The 17,043-nt window shown below is 43.5% G+C and overlaps 2 protein-coding genes across 2 annotated transcripts in view; both read left to right on the top strand.

The window, feature by feature from the left end:
• Positions 1-720, top strand: part of LOC311098857 (CUGBP Elav-like family member 5) — a gene marked incomplete at both ends in the record, with an annotated part of 12,809 nt that extends 12,089 nt beyond the window's left edge. The window contains 2 exons of the mRNA XM_084139422.1: positions 351-494; positions 593-720. Coding sequence (XP_083995548.1) covers positions 351-494; positions 593-720 — 272 coding nt within the window. The remainder of the gene's footprint in view (positions 1-350; positions 495-592) is intronic.
• Positions 721-10,759: 10,039 nt separating this feature from the next.
• Positions 10,760-14,289, top strand: LOC311098917 (protein fem-1 homolog A-like). The gene has a single exon (XM_084139464.1). The coding sequence runs from the start codon at positions 10,902-10,904 to the stop codon at positions 12,753-12,755; it is 1,854 nt and encodes a 617-aa protein (XP_083995590.1). The 5' UTR covers positions 10,760-10,901; the 3' UTR covers positions 12,756-14,289.
• Positions 14,290-17,043: the final 2,754 nt, after the last annotated feature.

Below are 17,043 nucleotides of genomic sequence, written 5' to 3'. Positions count from 1 at the left end.
ATATATACAGGGTCAGTGCCAGTTCCGTAATTACAATGTGTAGGGGTACTGGAGTAATTGAGGTAGATATGTACATGTAAACGGGTAAAAAGTGACTGATGGCAGGATAAATAATGGTAATAATAATCAATAATAATCAATATACCAGCAGCCTTTGTGGTGATCATCATGAATTTGTGTGTTAAAAAGATACTGTACCATCATGATACTAGGGTCAGTGCCTCTAACAGTGTTTCTGTGTGTGTGTGTGTGTGTGTGTGTGTGTGTGTTTGTGTGTATGTGCGCGCTCGTTCGTGCGTGTGTATGTGTTTGTGTGTGCGTGTGTGTTTGCATGCACGTGTGTGTTTCAGGACCAGAGGACTGTAACCTGTTCATCTACCACCTGCCCCAGGAGTTTGGGGATAACGAGCTGATGCAGATGTTCCTGCCTTTCGGCAATGTCATCTCCTCCAAGGTATTCATGGACAGAGCCACCAATCAGAGCAAGTGTTTTGGTGAGTGACATTGTTTCTAACCAATCACAACCAGCACCTAGGTGATTGACACTACCATCAACCATTCAGAGCATCTGTCTGTGTCTGTATGTATGCAGGCTTTGTGAGCTTTGATAACCCGGGCAGTGCCCAGGCTGCCATCCAGGCCATGAATGGTTTCCAGATCGGCATGAAGAGACTTAAGGTGCAGCTGAAACGTCCCAAAGACGCCAGCCGTCCCTACTGACACCCCCCAGCACAGGTAAGACCTGTGTCCACTATTATAGATAATATAATGAAGTTATTAGTGTTTTTATCAATGCTGTTTCACCCTAATTTTAGCTGTCTATGTTGATCAAACACTGTATAACAAATTTACACTAGTCTCCCGAGTCAGATTCTAGCATTTCTCTTTCCCTCTCTCCCACTCTCCCCCTCTCGCTCGTTCTCTCTCATTATCGGTATTTCTTTCTCTCTCTCCCTTCCTTCTGTTTCCCCCTCTTCCTTTCTCTCCCTCTCTCCCCCTTCCCACCCTCCCCCTCTCTCTCACCCCCCATAGGTTTAAACAGAGGTATGGAGGATGTCTTTGATGGAATAAGACATTTCGTGAAGGAGCAAACTCAAAAGTTATTCTGTTTTTAAAACAATGGAAAATTGACTTCGAATGAGAGTTGGGAAAATATATCCTTTCATCTTCAAACATATCTGACTGGGAGAGGAAGGAGGACTCGCAGCTCTGCAGCAGTGAAAGTTTGGCATTACAGACGAGAGAGCAATGGGATAGAACAAGACCTTCAAAACAAACTTCTTGTTTTGTTGTTGTTGTTGTTGTTGATACAAACAGAAGAAACTTTGAACATTTCAGCATCTTTGGAGACTTGGTAGTGAAGAAGAACACCCCAAACAGACTAAAATAATATGGATTTATGATAGACTCAAAGAGCATAGTGAACAAGACTTCAGGATTTTCCTACCATGTAATGGACGAATAAAGGTTCAAACTTGATCTGAGGATGGCCAGTATATCTGGGAAGAGATTCTTTCTCTTTTTCTTTCTTTATTTTTCGCTCTCTCTGTCTCTCTTTCTCTATCTCCTCTTTGTCCTTACTCTGTGAGTCCCAAGCTTGCAACTTTCTCAAGTTTCCATAACCAAGCAAACTGCACCCCCTTGGGATCGGAGGACCAAATGTTTTTATCTTTCTCTTTAACTGTCATGTACAAAATACTAACAATCATAATACAAAAACACTATACTGCTTAGTTTAGTGCAAACTAACAATCAAAAATAATTAAAATGCAGTATTCTACTATAGTGGAATACATAACAGTGACAGAAAGGTTCTTTAGGTCAGCATTGGATTATTCACCATCAGTGTACAGCTGACTACTAAGCAGTATGTAAAGTATGTAAATGTGAAATTGGATCATGTAGAAGTCGGTTGGAGAGGTTAGTGAGGAAAATGTTGCCGCGAGCTCTTTCTGTGTGCTGGAATACATAATGGAGCAATTGTTTGTTTGAGAACCACCTCTTATCATCTGTTTACTGATACACTTCATCTTTGGGCACTCAGTTTGACCCTTGAACTCTTTGAGTTGTGTCTCCCTCTGTACAGCAAACACTCTGAGCCTCTGTTCTATTCAAAGTTGCCCGTAGGCACAGATCTAGGATCAGCTCACTTTACCTGAATATTAACCTTAAAGCTGGAATCCGTAGTGGTGAAACTGCCACATCCGTTTGCAATATTACAACAACAAAGACGTTACTTCAAACAATGAACACCGTTTTTTTCCTTCTGACATCATTGCATGCACGATAGAACGGCAGAGTATGTACTATGATTCCTTTTTTTTTACCACAGTGCAGGATGCTCCTCTGCTCCGTTAAAAAAAAAAAAACATTAGGAAGAAAATGCTAAACTGTCCTCAGATCAGTCTGTAGGGGCTATGTCATCCTAATTCATTCTATTCTGACTATAGAGCAAAGGCCATTGGATCACATTCCGCTTCAGAAGCTAACTGCAGGTCTCGGGTCAGGGGTTAAAAACACCAGGTCAGGTGTGCCTCATGCAGTAGAATGACTAATACTATACTGTACATGTATAGTGTAATGTTATTAGAGTATACAGTTGAAGTCGGAAGTTTACATACACCTTAGCCAAATACATTTAAACTCAGTTTTTCACAATTCCTGACATTTCATCCTAGTAAAAATTCCCTGTCTTAGGTCAGTTAGGATCACCACTTTATTTTAAGAATGTGAAATGTCAGAATAATACTAGAGAGAATGATTTATTTCAGCTTTTATTTATTTCATCACATTCCCAGTGGGTCAGAAGTTTACATACACTCAATTAGTATTTGGTAGCATTGCCTTTAAATTGTTTAACTTGTGTCAAACGTTTCGGGTAGCCTTCCACAAGCTTCCCACAATACGTTGGGTGAATTTTGGCCCATTCCTCCTGACAGAGCTGGTGTAACTGAGTCAGGTTTGTAGGCCTCCTTGCTCGCACACGCTTATTCAGTTCTGCCCACAAATGTTCTATAGGACTGAGGTCAGGGCTTTGTGATGGCCACTCCAATACCTTGACTTTGTTGTCCTTAAGCCATTTTGCCACAACTTTGGAAGTATGCTTGGGGTCATTGTCCATTTGGAAGACACATTTGCGACCAACTTTAACTTCCTGACTGATGTCTTGAGATGTTGCTTCAATATATCCACATAATTTTCCTTCCTCATGATGCCATCTATTTTGTGAATGCACCAGTCCCTCCTGCAGCAAAGCACCCCCACAGCATGATGCTGCCACCCCCGTGCTTCACGGTTGGGATGGTGTTCTTCGGCTTACAAGCCACACCCTTTTTCCTCCAAACATAACGATGGTCATTATGGCCAAACAGTTCTATTTTTGTTTCATCAGACCAGAGGACATTTCTCCAAAAAGTACGATCTTTGTCCCCATGTGCAGTTGCAAACCGTAGTCTGGCTTTTTTATGGCGGTTTTAGAGCAGTGGCTTCTTTCTTGCTGAGCAGCCTTTCAGGTTATGTCGATATAGGACTCGTTTTACTGTGGATATAAATACTTTTGTACCTGTTTCCTCCAGCATCTTCACAAGGTCCTTTGCTGTTGTTCTGGGATTGATCTGCACTTTTCGCACCAAAGTACGTTCATCTCTAGACAGAACGCATCTCCTTCCTGAGCGGTATGACGGCTGCGTGGTCCCATGGTGTTTATACTTGCGTACTATTGTTTGTACAGATGAATTTGGTACCTTCAGGCATTTGGAAATTGCTCCCAAGGATGAACCAGACTTGAGGAGGTCTACCATTTTTTTTTTGAGGTGTTGGCTGATTTCTTTTGATTTTCCCATGATGTCAAGCAAAGGGGCACTGAGTTTGAAGGTAGGCCTTGAAATACATCCGCAGGTACACCTCCAATTGACTCAAATGATCAGAAGCTTCTAAAGCCATGACATCATTTTCTGGAATTTTCCAAGCTGTTTAAAGGCACAGTCAACTTAGTGTATGTAAACTTCTGACCCACTGGAATTGTGATACAGTGAATTATAAGTGAAATAATCTGTCTGTAAGCAATTGTTGGAAAAATGACTTGTATCATGCACAAAACTATAGTTTGTTAACAAGAAATTTGTGGAGTGGTTGAAAAACGAGTTTTAATGACTTCTGACTTCTACTGTATCTAATCCATAGAGTATATGTAATCCATAGAAACAGTTCATAGAAACTGATTTTAGGCCAGTTTTCTGGTTAAAGTGCTTAATGGTTTAAGTTAGGATTTGGGGTGGGCCAGCTGATCCAAGTACTGTGTGTCCACTTTGTTTAGCCAGTAGACTTCATGCATCGGGTTCTTCCTGGTCAGGTCACATGGTCATGAAAAACTCCTCCCCCTTACCGTAACACAGAAAAACACTAGTATGGCACAAGTTAGAATTTGTTTATGGCACAAGCTATTTTATAATTGTATAACAGGGGTGTCAAACTCATTTTGCCCTGGGGCCGCATTCAGTCTTCAACGAGGTCTGGAGGGCTGCAGTGTAAATTGGTTATATTTCCTCGCCGTCGAAATTTGCAAAAAATTGTCCTTGCTCCCTGACTGTCTAGCTTTAATTTAGGTGATTATTAGCTAGCTGGACAAAGTATATTGAGTTTTTTTTTTTTTTGTCAAACCACCCACGGGCCAGATTGGACCCCCTCGCGGGCCGGATACGCCCGCGGGCCTTATGTTTGACACCCCTGAACTACACAAACTCTGAAAAAGAAGGTCTGGTTAAATCCGGACAGTAATCTTGTTAGGGGAGGCGTCATCAACAGCAGCACAGAGAGATGCAGAATTAGAGTAGAAAGCCGTTCGATCCAATTGAGTCTGACACCATCCAACAACCATTACATTTTAGCAGGTGTCTGCAGTCCCCTCTCGCTTGCATTTGGGTGAATGTTTTATTTAGTTTGGAGAGTCAGAGAACGCAGACACTACAACTTTTAAAGGGCTATACAGTCGTGGTCAAAAGTTTTGAGAATGACACAAATACAAATTTTCACAAAGTCTGCTGCCTCAGTTTTGATTATGGCAATTTGCATATACTCCAGAATGTCATGACGAGTGATCAGATGAATTGCAATTAATTGCAAAGTCCCTCTTTGTCATGAAAATGAACTTAATCCCAAAAAACATTTTCACTACATTTCAGCCCTGCCACAAAAGGACCAGCTGCCATCATGTCAGTGATTCTCTCGTTAACACAGGTGAGAGTGTTGATGAGGACAAGGCTGGAGATCACTCTGTCATGCTGATTGAGTTAGAATAACAGACTGGAAGCTTTAAAAGGAGGGTGGTGCTTGAAATCATTGTTCTTCCTCTGTTAACCATGGTTACCTGCAAGGAAACACGTGCCGTCATCATTGCTTTGCACAAAAAGGGCTTCACAGGCAAGGATATTGCTGCTAGTAAGATTGCACCTAAATCAACCATTTATCGGATCATCAAGAACTTCAAGGAGAGAGGTTCAATTGTTGTGAAGAAGGCGTCAGGGCGCCCAAGAAAGTCCAGCAAGCGCCAGGACCATCTCCTAAAGTTGATTCAGCTGCGGGATCGGGGCACCACCAGTGCAGAGCTTGCTCAGGAATGGCAGCAGGCAGGTGTGAGTGCATCTGCATGCACAGTGATGCGAAGACTTTTGGAGGATGGCCTGGTGTCAAGAAGGGCAGCAAAGAAGCCACTTCTCTCCAGGAAAAACATCAGGGACAGACTGATATTCTGCAAAAGGTACAGGGATTGGACTGCTGAGGACTGGGTTAAAGTCATTTTCTCTGATGAATCCCCTTTCCGATTGTTTGGGGCATCCGGAAAACACCTTGTCCGGAGAAGACAAGGTGAGCGCTACCATCAGTCCTGTGTCATGCCAACAGTAAAGCATCCTGAGACCATTCATGTGTGGGGTTGCTTCTCAGCCAAGGGAGTGGGCTCACTCACAATTTTGCCTAAGAACACAGCCATAAATAAAGAATGGTACATCCTCCGAGAGAAACTTCTACCAACCATCCAAGAACAGTTTGGTGATGAACAATGCCTTTTCCAGCATGATGGAGCACCTTGCCATAAGGCAAAAGTTATAACTAAGTGGCTCGGGGAACAAAACATCGACATTTTGGGTCCATGGCCATGAAACTCCCAAGACCTTAATCCTATTGAGAACTTGTGGTCAATCCTCAAGAGGCGGGTGGACAAACAAAAAATCACAAATTCTGACAAACTCCAAGCATTGATTATGCAAGAATGGGCTGCCATCAGTCAGGATGTGGCCCAGAAGTTAATTGACAGCATGCCAGGGCGGATTGCAGATGTCTTGAAAAAGAAGGGTCAACACTGCAAATATTGACTCTTTGCATAAACTTAATGTAATTGTCAATAAAAGCCTTTGACACTTATGGAATGCTTGTAATTATACTTCAGTATACCATAGTAACATCTGACAAAAATATCTCATAAAACTGAAGCAGCGAACTTTGTGAAGACCAATACTTGTGTCATTCTCAAAACTTTTGACCACGACTGTACAAGGTCCAATTGTGAGCACAAGTCATTGGTTGTGCTGTGTAGGACAGGTTGGGAACGTTGTCACAGTACCTCCCTCAGGGAACACTATAAACCCACAGAGGAACATCAAAACACACTTTAGAATGCACTGGTGACAATTCCAAGAAACACTAGAATGCACCAGTGACGATTCCAAGAGACACTCTAGAATGCGGTGAGGGACGGTTCCAAGAGACACTCTAGAATGCGGTGAGGGATGATTCCAAGAGACACTCTAGAATGCGGTGAGGGATGATTCCAAGAGACACTCTAGAATGCGGTGAGGGATATTTCCAAGAGACACTCTAGAATGCAGTGAGGGATGATTCCAAGAGACACTCTAGAATGCAGTGAGGGATGATTCCAAGAGACACTCTAGAATGCAGTGAGGGATATTTCCAAGAGACACTCTAGAATGCAGTGAGGGATGATTCCAAGAGACACTCTAGAATGCAGTGAGGGATGATTCCAAGAGACACTCTAGAATGCAGTGAGGGATGGTTCCAAGAGACACTCTAGAATGCAGTGAGTGAGGGAGGGAGGGAGGGAGATTTTCTCTCTTTTTCTTTCATTTTTGGTCATCATCACATGTTCAAGAGTTAACCATATTTTCACTAACTCCTAGTGAATGTTACTGTCTATTTTACTTACAAACAATTCCTGACCCAATATCCCCTGAGAGACACACAGAGTTGCACATGTCTCATGGAACATTCCTAATAGTACACTGTACATGGCTACTGCTCCAAATATCACTGAGTATTGCTGTGAGTAGGAATGTCCCCTCCACTTCTATCCTATATGGTGAGCACTGTCTGTCACCATGCAGTGGGGCTGGACATAAGGACCAACATAGAATTAATTTGTTTGTCATCTTGTAATAGCAGAAGATATTATCAATCATATCATAAGTGAAGTTGCCAAATAATGTTTAATCTATCTATGAATTCTAATATGTAAATGTAATTATCTTGTAACATTCCAGGCCAGTTGGCAGCTGAGAGATAAATATTAAGTAGCTATTTTAGTTTTATCAACATTAGTTTATTCACTGTGCACAGAATCATAAACCAACTGGACATATGGGTATACCAATGAACATATATTTTCAAGATGTGTATTATACATTGATTTATTTTCATGGGTTTTAATCATTGCCAAAATCTAGCCTACTTCTTATTAGCTGCCAGCCTTGTATTCTCTTGTATCCGCATGTTGTTTCCTCTCACAGAGATTTATTCAAAGGAAAAAATGGGACGTTTTGATTAGAGTCGAGGGTCATCTCCATTTCAATCGCTTGTCAGTTGAACTGGACATTAGAATTTCTCTATAGGACAGAAGTTAAATTCCTATATTGACTGTAAAGACACCAATGTCGGCTTTAATGATGCCTCTGTGAAACGTTTACTGACCAGGAGCCTCTTAACACTGCTAGCAGCGTAAACATTTAATTATTAATGAGGAGGAGCAGTCAAATTGCTTTGGTCTGAGGGTCGATGACCCTTCTAGGAATTATATTTATATGGTAAGCAGAGCTTGGCCTGAGACTGATGCAGGAAGACAGTCAGTCTTGATGTTTGATCCAGATCCGGAGGTAATAGCAGTAGTCCTAGTTGCACTAAGCGACAAGCAGTGCACTACAGTAACCTATAAAGATAAAGCAGTATCCTAAACGCTAAATGAATGCTATTATTGCCAAGCAGCTGGTTGGAAATCTATGTGTATATTTCTATGTTTTATTCAGGTTCTGGGGTTATATGCTTTTCGTGGGTTGGGGGATATAGAGATAGTTTACTGTGCTTTTTATATATGCGTTTATTCACTACTACCTGAATGAAGCCATGTTACTTTCAATCAAATGACTACATGTATACTTAGCATTCCTACTGCACTACCTCTATAAGGTGATGTGTATTAAAAAAAACAAGACCTCAATTTTCATTTAAAGATTTATTATGAGTTTTTGTGTGTTTACTGCCAAAATCCAGCTACGTCCATCCTTACTGCTCAACTGGAGGCTTGGGGAGTTGGACGATAACGGGACTTGGATGATGGGAGGGAGTGTGGGGGTGGGTCATGCCATTCTCATGAATGATACTGTATGATTCTGTACTATGTTTTGAATGCTGTGGATAAGGAGAATTTAGCTTGATGTAAATAAGGAGATCTGTTTAATTCCATAATCTTGTCAGCACACAAATCTTTTCAGGTAATGGGGCGATGGTTGGGGGAAGGATAGAGAGGAGTTGGGGTGATAGTGGCGATAGTGGTGGTGGCTGGGGTTGGCATTTGAAGATTGTGTCTTACTTCAGCGGTTTCTTAGCACAATATACAACATGTATAGATGATTGAGAGATGGAGACAAGGATAGTTGTGGGTAATGCTGAGAGGAGAAGAGGGGCACATGATGATATCTTAGAAACCACAGCTCTCTTATCCTGCTCATGTCGTTCCTATACTTGCTGCTTTGACAACTATAATGTTCATACGGTTTCATTTATTTGCTTATTTATTTGGTCGTATTTATTACTTTTCCTTGTATTTATAATTTTTATTTCACTTTTTTTTGTTGTTGATATGAATGATACAGAATGCTTACTGGGGCTTTTTCTCTCTGTACTTTTTCAATTTTACAATAAAATATTCTAATAGTCCCTTAACATCTCAAAATCCTGTCTCCAGTGATTCTTAACCCCAGCAGTGAATAAATATGTTTTTGCTGCTCTCTGCTGTTTGCTATCTACCAGTTTACAATGCATTACATTACAATCAGCCAGTGGCACCAATTTCTCAACATAATATATGTTATGGGATTATTATGGCACAGTTATAGCACAACTTGGAAATCAAACAAAAAATAGCTTGTTTTTTTTTCATAATTTGTTTTGCACCACCAGCACTGATTGGTTAAGTAGCCTATGGTTATAGCCAACAACCTACACTGAGTGTGAAAAACATTAGGAACACCTGCTCTTTCCATTACATAGACTGACCAGGTGAATCCATGTGAAAGCTATGATCCCTTATTGATGTCACTTGTTAAATCCACTTCAATCCGTGTAGATGAAGGGGAGGAGACAGAGTAAAGAAAGAGTTTTAAGCCTTGAGACAATTGAGACATGGATTGTGTATGTGTGCCATTCAGAGGGTGAATGGGCAAGACAAAATATTTAAGTGCCTTTGAACAGGGTATGGAAGTAGGTGCCAGACACACCGGTTTGAGTGTGTCAAGAACTGCAATGTTGTTGGGTTTTTCACGCTCAACAGTTTCCCATGTGTATCAAGAATGGTCCACCACCCAAAATACATCCAGCCAACTTGACACAACTGTGGGAAGCATTGGAGTCAACACCTTGGTAAAGTCCATTCCCCGACGAAATGAGGCTGTTCTAGTGTTCCTAATGTTTGTACATTCAGTGTGTATCTGCTATACATCCACTGTTATTTGATTACAATAGACTATAGTGCCACCTATGGATCTACTACCCACACATCATTCAATGAAGACCCAAGCTATGCCACAATGCTCCATAGATTGATGGTATTTAAATTTTAAAAAATTGTATTTGCATGTCATGCTTAATGAAAAATATATCTTATTTGGGATTTGGGAATGATCTGTAGGGGCCTAATGAATGTGAAGGGGTCCACACCCACATAGGCCTATTCCAGATAACAATTCAGCACCTTGGACAGCACCTAATTTGCTACTCTCGCCAGGTATAGCTGACAGACAGCACAAGACAGACTATTTTCCCTAATGAAAATTATTTTTGTATCAGTGTAGATGTGAGGTATATGTTCCGTCTAAAAGGTAGACGACAGAAATACAGTACCATTAATATTTATTCTGTAAAATGAAAAATGATGCCACTTTAGTTTTAGGGCGATCCTGAGCTTTGTGTTTCGGGGTCCTTGGGGATTGTAGTTTAAGTACGTTTACAAGGAAGCTACTAATTATTCCAGTGAACGAGGCACACGTTCGCCTAAAAACTACACTTCCCGTTTCAAACCATCTAGCGCTGAGTTCACTCGTACGAAATGCCTCATGGGAATTATATTTCTAATCAGTCGGAAAGTGCCGTTTCATCCGTTGTAAAGTTATTTCTCAAAGACTACATAAACCAAGATGCTAAGCGTAAATTGTAAACACAGATCTGTCAAAGAACACAAACGCCATCTTGACAGCAGCCTTAAAATGGCAGAGAAATGCCAGGGAGAAACCGAGCTACGGACAAGGTTTATTTTCTTATTTTGAAAAGACAGTCCCTTCCCTAATGTTCTACAAACGTTGCTAGGGGGTTGATGGCCAGTGAGAGAGCCGAAATACGTTAAAATGGATTTCACGACGGCGGTTTTCAACGCGGCCAGAGATGGTAAGCTGAAACTTATCCAGAAGTTGCTGAGTGACAAAAGTCCCGAGGAGTTGGAGGCTCTCGCCGAGGAGAAAACGCAGGGAGGCACCCCTCTCCTCATTGCCTCTCGATACGGACACTTAGAGGTTGCCGACTATTTGCTTGAACATTGTAAAGCTAACGTGGAACTAGGAGGCTCGGTGAACTTTGACGGCGAGACGATTGAAGGGGCTCCCCCGCTATGGGCGGCTTCGGCGGCTGGTCACCTCCCTGTCGTCCGCACACTCCTTAAACACGGTGCCTCTGTCAACAACACTACGCTGACCAACTCAACGCCTCTCCGCGCTGCCTGCTTCGATGGTCATCTGGAGATTGTCCGCTACCTGGTGGAACACCGAGCCGATATGGAGGTAGCCAACCGCCACGGCCACACTTGCCTGATGATCTCCTGCTACAAGGGCCACAAAGAGATAGCCAAGTTCCTCTTGGAGCGTGGTGCCGATGTCAACCGCAAGAGTGTGAAAGGCAACACGGCACTCCACGACTGTGCTGAGTCCGGTAGCCTGGACATCATGAAGATGCTGCTGAAATGCAACGCCCGCATGGAGAGGGACGGCTATGGCATGACCCCTCTCCTGGCCGCCAGCGTCACGGGCCACACCAACATCGTGGAGTACCTCGCCCACCAGCCCCGCTCCTCACGAGAAGAACGCGTCGATGCTCTCGAACTCCTGGGGGCCACCTTTGTGGATAAGAAGAGAGACCTCTTGGGGGCCATGAGATACTGGAGGAGAGCCATGGAGCTGAGACAACCAGCTGACAAGGTGGGACTCCTGGTCAAGCCCCCTCCGGGTCCCCCTGTCCCTGCCTACGACTGTGCCCGGGAGGTGAGCACGGCAGAGGAGCTGGAGGCTCTAATCACAGACCCTGACGAGATGCGGATGCAGGCCCTGCTGGTCCGCGAGAGAGTCCTGGGGCCCTCGCACCCCGACACCTCCTACTACATCCGCTACAGAGGGGCCGTCTACGCCGACTCTGGCAACTTTGAGCGCTGCATCAGCCTGTGGAAGTATGCCCTGGACATGCAGCAGAGTAACCTGGACCCCCTCAGCCCCATGACAGCCAGCAGCTTCTTGTCCTTCGCCGAGCTCTTCTCCTTCGTGCTGCAGGACCGGGCCAAGGGCACCCTGGCCACGCGAGTCACCTTCCACGACCTGATGGGGGTGTTGGGGAAGAGTGTGAGGGAGGTGGAGAGGGCGGTGGCCCAGAGGGACAGCCCCCCCGAAGCCCCCCAGTTCACCAAGGCCCTGGCCATCATCCTCCACCTGGTGTTCCTGCTGGAGAAGCTGGAGTGCACTGCGGAGCAAGAGCACCAGAAGAAGCAGACTGTGTACCGCCTCCTGAAGCTGAACCCGCGGGCAAGGAGCGGCTTCACCCCCCTGCATATGGCCGTGGACAAGGATACCACGTCAGTGGGCCGCTACCCCGTAGGCCACTTCCCCTCCCAGACCGTGGCCTCGCTGCTTCTGGAGTGCGGGGCGGACGTGGACTCGCGGGACTGCGATAACAATACGCCCCTGCACGTCGCCGCCAGCAACGGTTGCCCGGAGATCATGGCACTGCTGGTGAGGGCTGGCGCTCACTTCGACGCCACCAACTCCCAGAGGAAGACTGCGTACGACCTGCTGGACGAACAGAGCAACGGGCACCCGGCCCTCTTCCCCCTCAACTACGTCACTCTGCAGTGCCTGGCGGCGCGCGCCATCGAGAAGCACAGACTGCCCTACAAGGGCATCATCTCTGAGGAGATGGAGGTGTTTATTGAGCTGCACTGAAACCCCCCTCTCCCTAAATATCCCCACCCTGTCCCCATCCTTGCCCCAGACCCCTTTTAAACCATTCATCAATGACCCCCATCATCTTCACCCCATCTCACCCATGTCCCCCTGACTCCCCTCATCCTTACCCCAGCCCAGCCCACCCCACCCCACCCCACTTCCCTATGGTTTCTCCTCTCTCTGTGCCTCTCCTAACTCCAGACTGTGAGCTCTGTCTCAGATTCAGACCAAATCACAGCAATAATCCTCCCGGCCACAAAACATTATACTGACCACAGACTGGGAGCATCTTAACTGTGGCTACATGCATCTGGTCAGGGCTCTCTTTAGATGAGGTATTATTATTATTAAGACATGGACACTTTCTAAGTGCTAGGTTGCTATTTGTTTGCAGGTGGGAGAAAAAAACCTTGACTTGATTTTAGGCTTTTATGCTTTGTCTTTTTATTTTTCTTCTGTTTTTCTCTATAAGAAGGAAGACTGCTCACCGAAAGAAAAGTATGGTAGTGCCTGTATGTATTGGGTGCTGGCTTGTTTTTAGGTGGGAATGGAAGCTGTATTACTTGATAGGGCATCATCAAATATTGCATGACATGAGAGCCTTAAAGAGTGAACAGGATAGCTTGTTTGTTAAATCTGTCTTGTTTTGCAAGGTTATCAAGAAGCATCCTTTGAACAAACAAAGTACACACAGTGTGATTGGCTGCTTGCCATCAATATATTTTTATCATCAATTGAGCATTATTTAATCCCTTGCCTTTTACTTTTATATTTTAAGGACTGTTTGAAAACCATTTTATGCCAAAACTCAGCCTTATATTTTGTGTCTCTAAATGTGTTTATCTTACAGGTTAGCCTTAACTTACTGAACTAGCTTACTACGAATGGAGCGACTAACAACTGTGGAGTGCAGACTAGCATGGGAACTCTCATAAGAATACAGTTTGTTCTAGCCTAGATCTCTTCTTTAGCTCTGTCTAGACTGTGCGACATGTTTTACAGCTTGGTCAATCTCTGGAAGTCTCCCTCTGGACAGTTTGGACACTGTGAGAAAGGAGAGGTGGAGATCTCCTCCTCAGTGAATGTTTATGGACTGTTGATCCCAGTATCAGGTCATCTATTCAAGCCTAGCTATCTACAGCCCATGCAGAACGATTGGAATCTATGCAGTCACTCGTTGTTGATATCAAAACCAAGAGTTGATCCTATTAACCACAGATGCAGGTGATGGGGAACGAATCACACACTGCATCTTTTAGTCTTATTCTTTCTTTTTGTTGTTGACAATCTCAGTTTTTTGTGTTATCTTATTTTATCATACATGCTTTCATTGGTTTCTGTCTGTCCCTATGTAAAAACCCACCTGATTGAATGCACTTTGAAAAACCTCTGAATCCTAAAGGGTAACTTTACAACATCCAGGCTATGGAGTCACAGCCTCTCTCTCAACAACTGATTGATTAATTTAACTGACGGTAACTTCGGAACAAAACTGTGTTGAGATACTTGAATAAAATTCAGTATTCCTGCAGCAAGTGGGTGTTTGTGTTGGCTAGAGGATGCGTTGAATCTCTCCTCTTTCTTTCTCTCTCCCCTCTTTTTTTTTTCTCTATCTCTCTGTTGTTCAACCTGTTGTTGAGCCATTGTGAAATGCACATTGTGATGACATTTTTATTTTTCATAGGTGACATTTAGGTGTTAGGCAATTGTTGCAGAGCAGTTAACTCCTGATTAGCGCAATGTCTGTTTTAAAATACAATACAGTTCAGTTCTCCAGTCTCAATTCAGTTACATTCATTCTAATCACTTCTGATAACTGCTTAAATTGCACTGTTACAACAATCCCAAGCCATTGTGTTAATTAGCAGCAGACTGTATCTCCTCTCACCTTTAACCCTCTCACTGTGTTCCTTTCCCTATGCCACATGTACAGGGCTGGCCAGGCCAGTGGCAACCCCACTGCTCAGAGAGGGCTGGGTAGAGTGGATATGAAGGAGTAACAGACAGCTAGACTGACTAACACTCGTATTACGGAGGCCCTTATATTTAGATGTATTAAAATAGGTGTGATGGAAGAACACTATCCCTCCCTGCTCTACGGGTTCCCATGCAACTCACCTATTAAAGCCAGATAACTACACTTAACTGATAAGGGTTCAAGTTTGAGCCCTAGGCCTTCCCTGCTGGCGTGGTTATTTCTAGGGACATGGAGTTTTTCATGACCACGTGACCTGGCCCTGAAAGACTCTGGGCGCTATTTGTAGTCTGTCGCTAGGGGTCCCAGGCATTTCCTATTGGTCATGTCATATTTTCAGGAAAACCACCTGGCTCTATTTCTTGTGAATGGCTAGAAGGGATACAGCTTTTGGCAAATTGAATACAAAATGTGTCAAGTTGTATCCCATCTAGTCAAAATCCTATTTATTCCCCTCCCTTACTCTTTACATTTTAGTCATTTAGCAGACACTCTTATCCAGAGCGACTTACAGGAGCAATTAGGGTTAAGTGCCTTGCTCAAGGGCACATAGGCAGATTTTTTGCCTAGTCTGCTCAGGGATTTGACCTTTTGATTACTGGCCCAACGCTCTTAACTGCTAGGAAATCTGCTGCCCCTTTTCCACTGCGTGTTATATTTGGGTTGTCACAACAGTCTACCTTCAGAACATGCTCTCTGCTCTCCCTGTAGTTACAGAACATGTAAAAAAAGAAGAAAAGCCTAACAGAAACTTGATCTTTTGCCGTCCGGCGTATAAATAGTGTATTCTACGTCAGTGCGGTGGAGACAGGACCGTTTCCACTGCTATTTTAGGGGTCTTTCGCCTCTGTTTCTGCCCTTCAAACAGGCTTACAGTAAGGTAATACACACGGTCAGTCAGGTCACTTGATGACTGGCAGGGACCATGTCCAAGAAACCACTCCAATTAGTTTGGTCCTTGGTTGAACCGATTTTGTCATATCTATTTGTGACCCTACTCAGGGGCCTATTGTAAAATTATGATAATTAAAATTATTGATCATATTTTTTATACTGCCATATTTTACTCTGCACTTCCCATAGCTTACAGTTTCATCGCTATGGGGCTATCCCTCTTTTAATGGCTGTTCATGCTAACGATTATTATTGTTATTCAATGTTAAAGTTATTGTTGTTAAATTCAGTTGGTCTCAGTTTTCTTTAAAAGGTCAGAGGTCATGGGGTTGAACTTCAGAGAGGTCACAGGAGTGTCAGTAGATGTCAGCCTAAAAAACAACCCCCAATCCCTGACTCCCTGCTCCCTCTGAAGGAACTGGGACAGGCAGAAGCAAGATGGCAGACCCCCTTTCTGCTCATTGGCCTATCTGGTCGATTCAACCACTAGCCCCCTTTTGAAAACAGAGAAAGCAATATGCTAATAGCTTCTGCAGCTAGCTCTGTGGTATGCAAGGTGTTTCCACCGTAGGCCTATTGCTGACACCCAGCGTTGCGATCTATTCAAGTTAAATTCGGTCAATAAGAAATCTTAAGAAAGTTTAAGCTCATTTACTGCATTTCTACATCATTTAAAAACTCTAAAATGCTATTTAGACAACAGAAACAATTACCCCAGCCATTATCATATTGGTTGCTGTAGGTTCATTCACCTCAATCGATCTACAAACACATAGCCTATTAGCTATACAATTAGCCACTACACATTAACTCCGCACTGGGATAAAAAAATATAATTGAATACGTACAGAGGGATCTGTTAGCAGAACAATTATTTTATTAACAAAAAGTGAACACGAGTTTGCTTTACAGAGCATTTTTTTGGGCAGTTTTACAGCTGAGTTTGGCAGTTTTACAGCTGATTTCCTGCAATTCTACACATTTTGCCATGGGGTTGGGATAACGTTTTGCAGTTTTAAAGCTAATTTCCTGCAATTATACACATTTAGCCATGACTTATGCAAAGTTAATATGATATCTGAGTGAGAGTGACTAACAAAATCAATGGGTTTTCATCAAGGATCTCTCTGTACTTTGTTCTGTTCATCTTTCCCTCGATCCTGACTAGTCTCCCAGTCCCTGCTGCCGAAGAACATCCCCACAGCAAGATGCTGCCACCACCATGCTTCACCGTAGGGATGGTGCCATTTTCCTCCAGACCAGAGAATCTTGTTTCTCATAGGAAGAGTCTCGGTGGTTCCAAACTTCTTCCATTTAAGAATGATGGAGGTCACTGTGTTCTTGGGGACCTTCAATGCTGCAGAAAGTTTTTGGTACCCTTCCCCAGACCTGTGCCTCGACACAATCCTGTCTTGG

This window comes from Coregonus lavaretus (assembly GCF_964263955.1).
Source record: "Coregonus lavaretus genome assembly, chromosome: 23".
Classification (NCBI taxonomy): domain Eukaryota; kingdom Metazoa; phylum Chordata; class Actinopteri; order Salmoniformes; family Salmonidae; genus Coregonus; species Coregonus lavaretus.
Note: the sequence above shows the minus strand (reverse complement) of the source record. Positions and strands in the feature narration are given on the sequence as shown.

What these genes read in the sequence shown, in the direction of transcription:
- LOC311098917 (XM_084139464.1), top strand. Translation starts at nt 10,902, where the DNA reads ATGGATTTCACGACGGCGGTTTTCAACGCGGCCAGAGATGGTAAGCTG.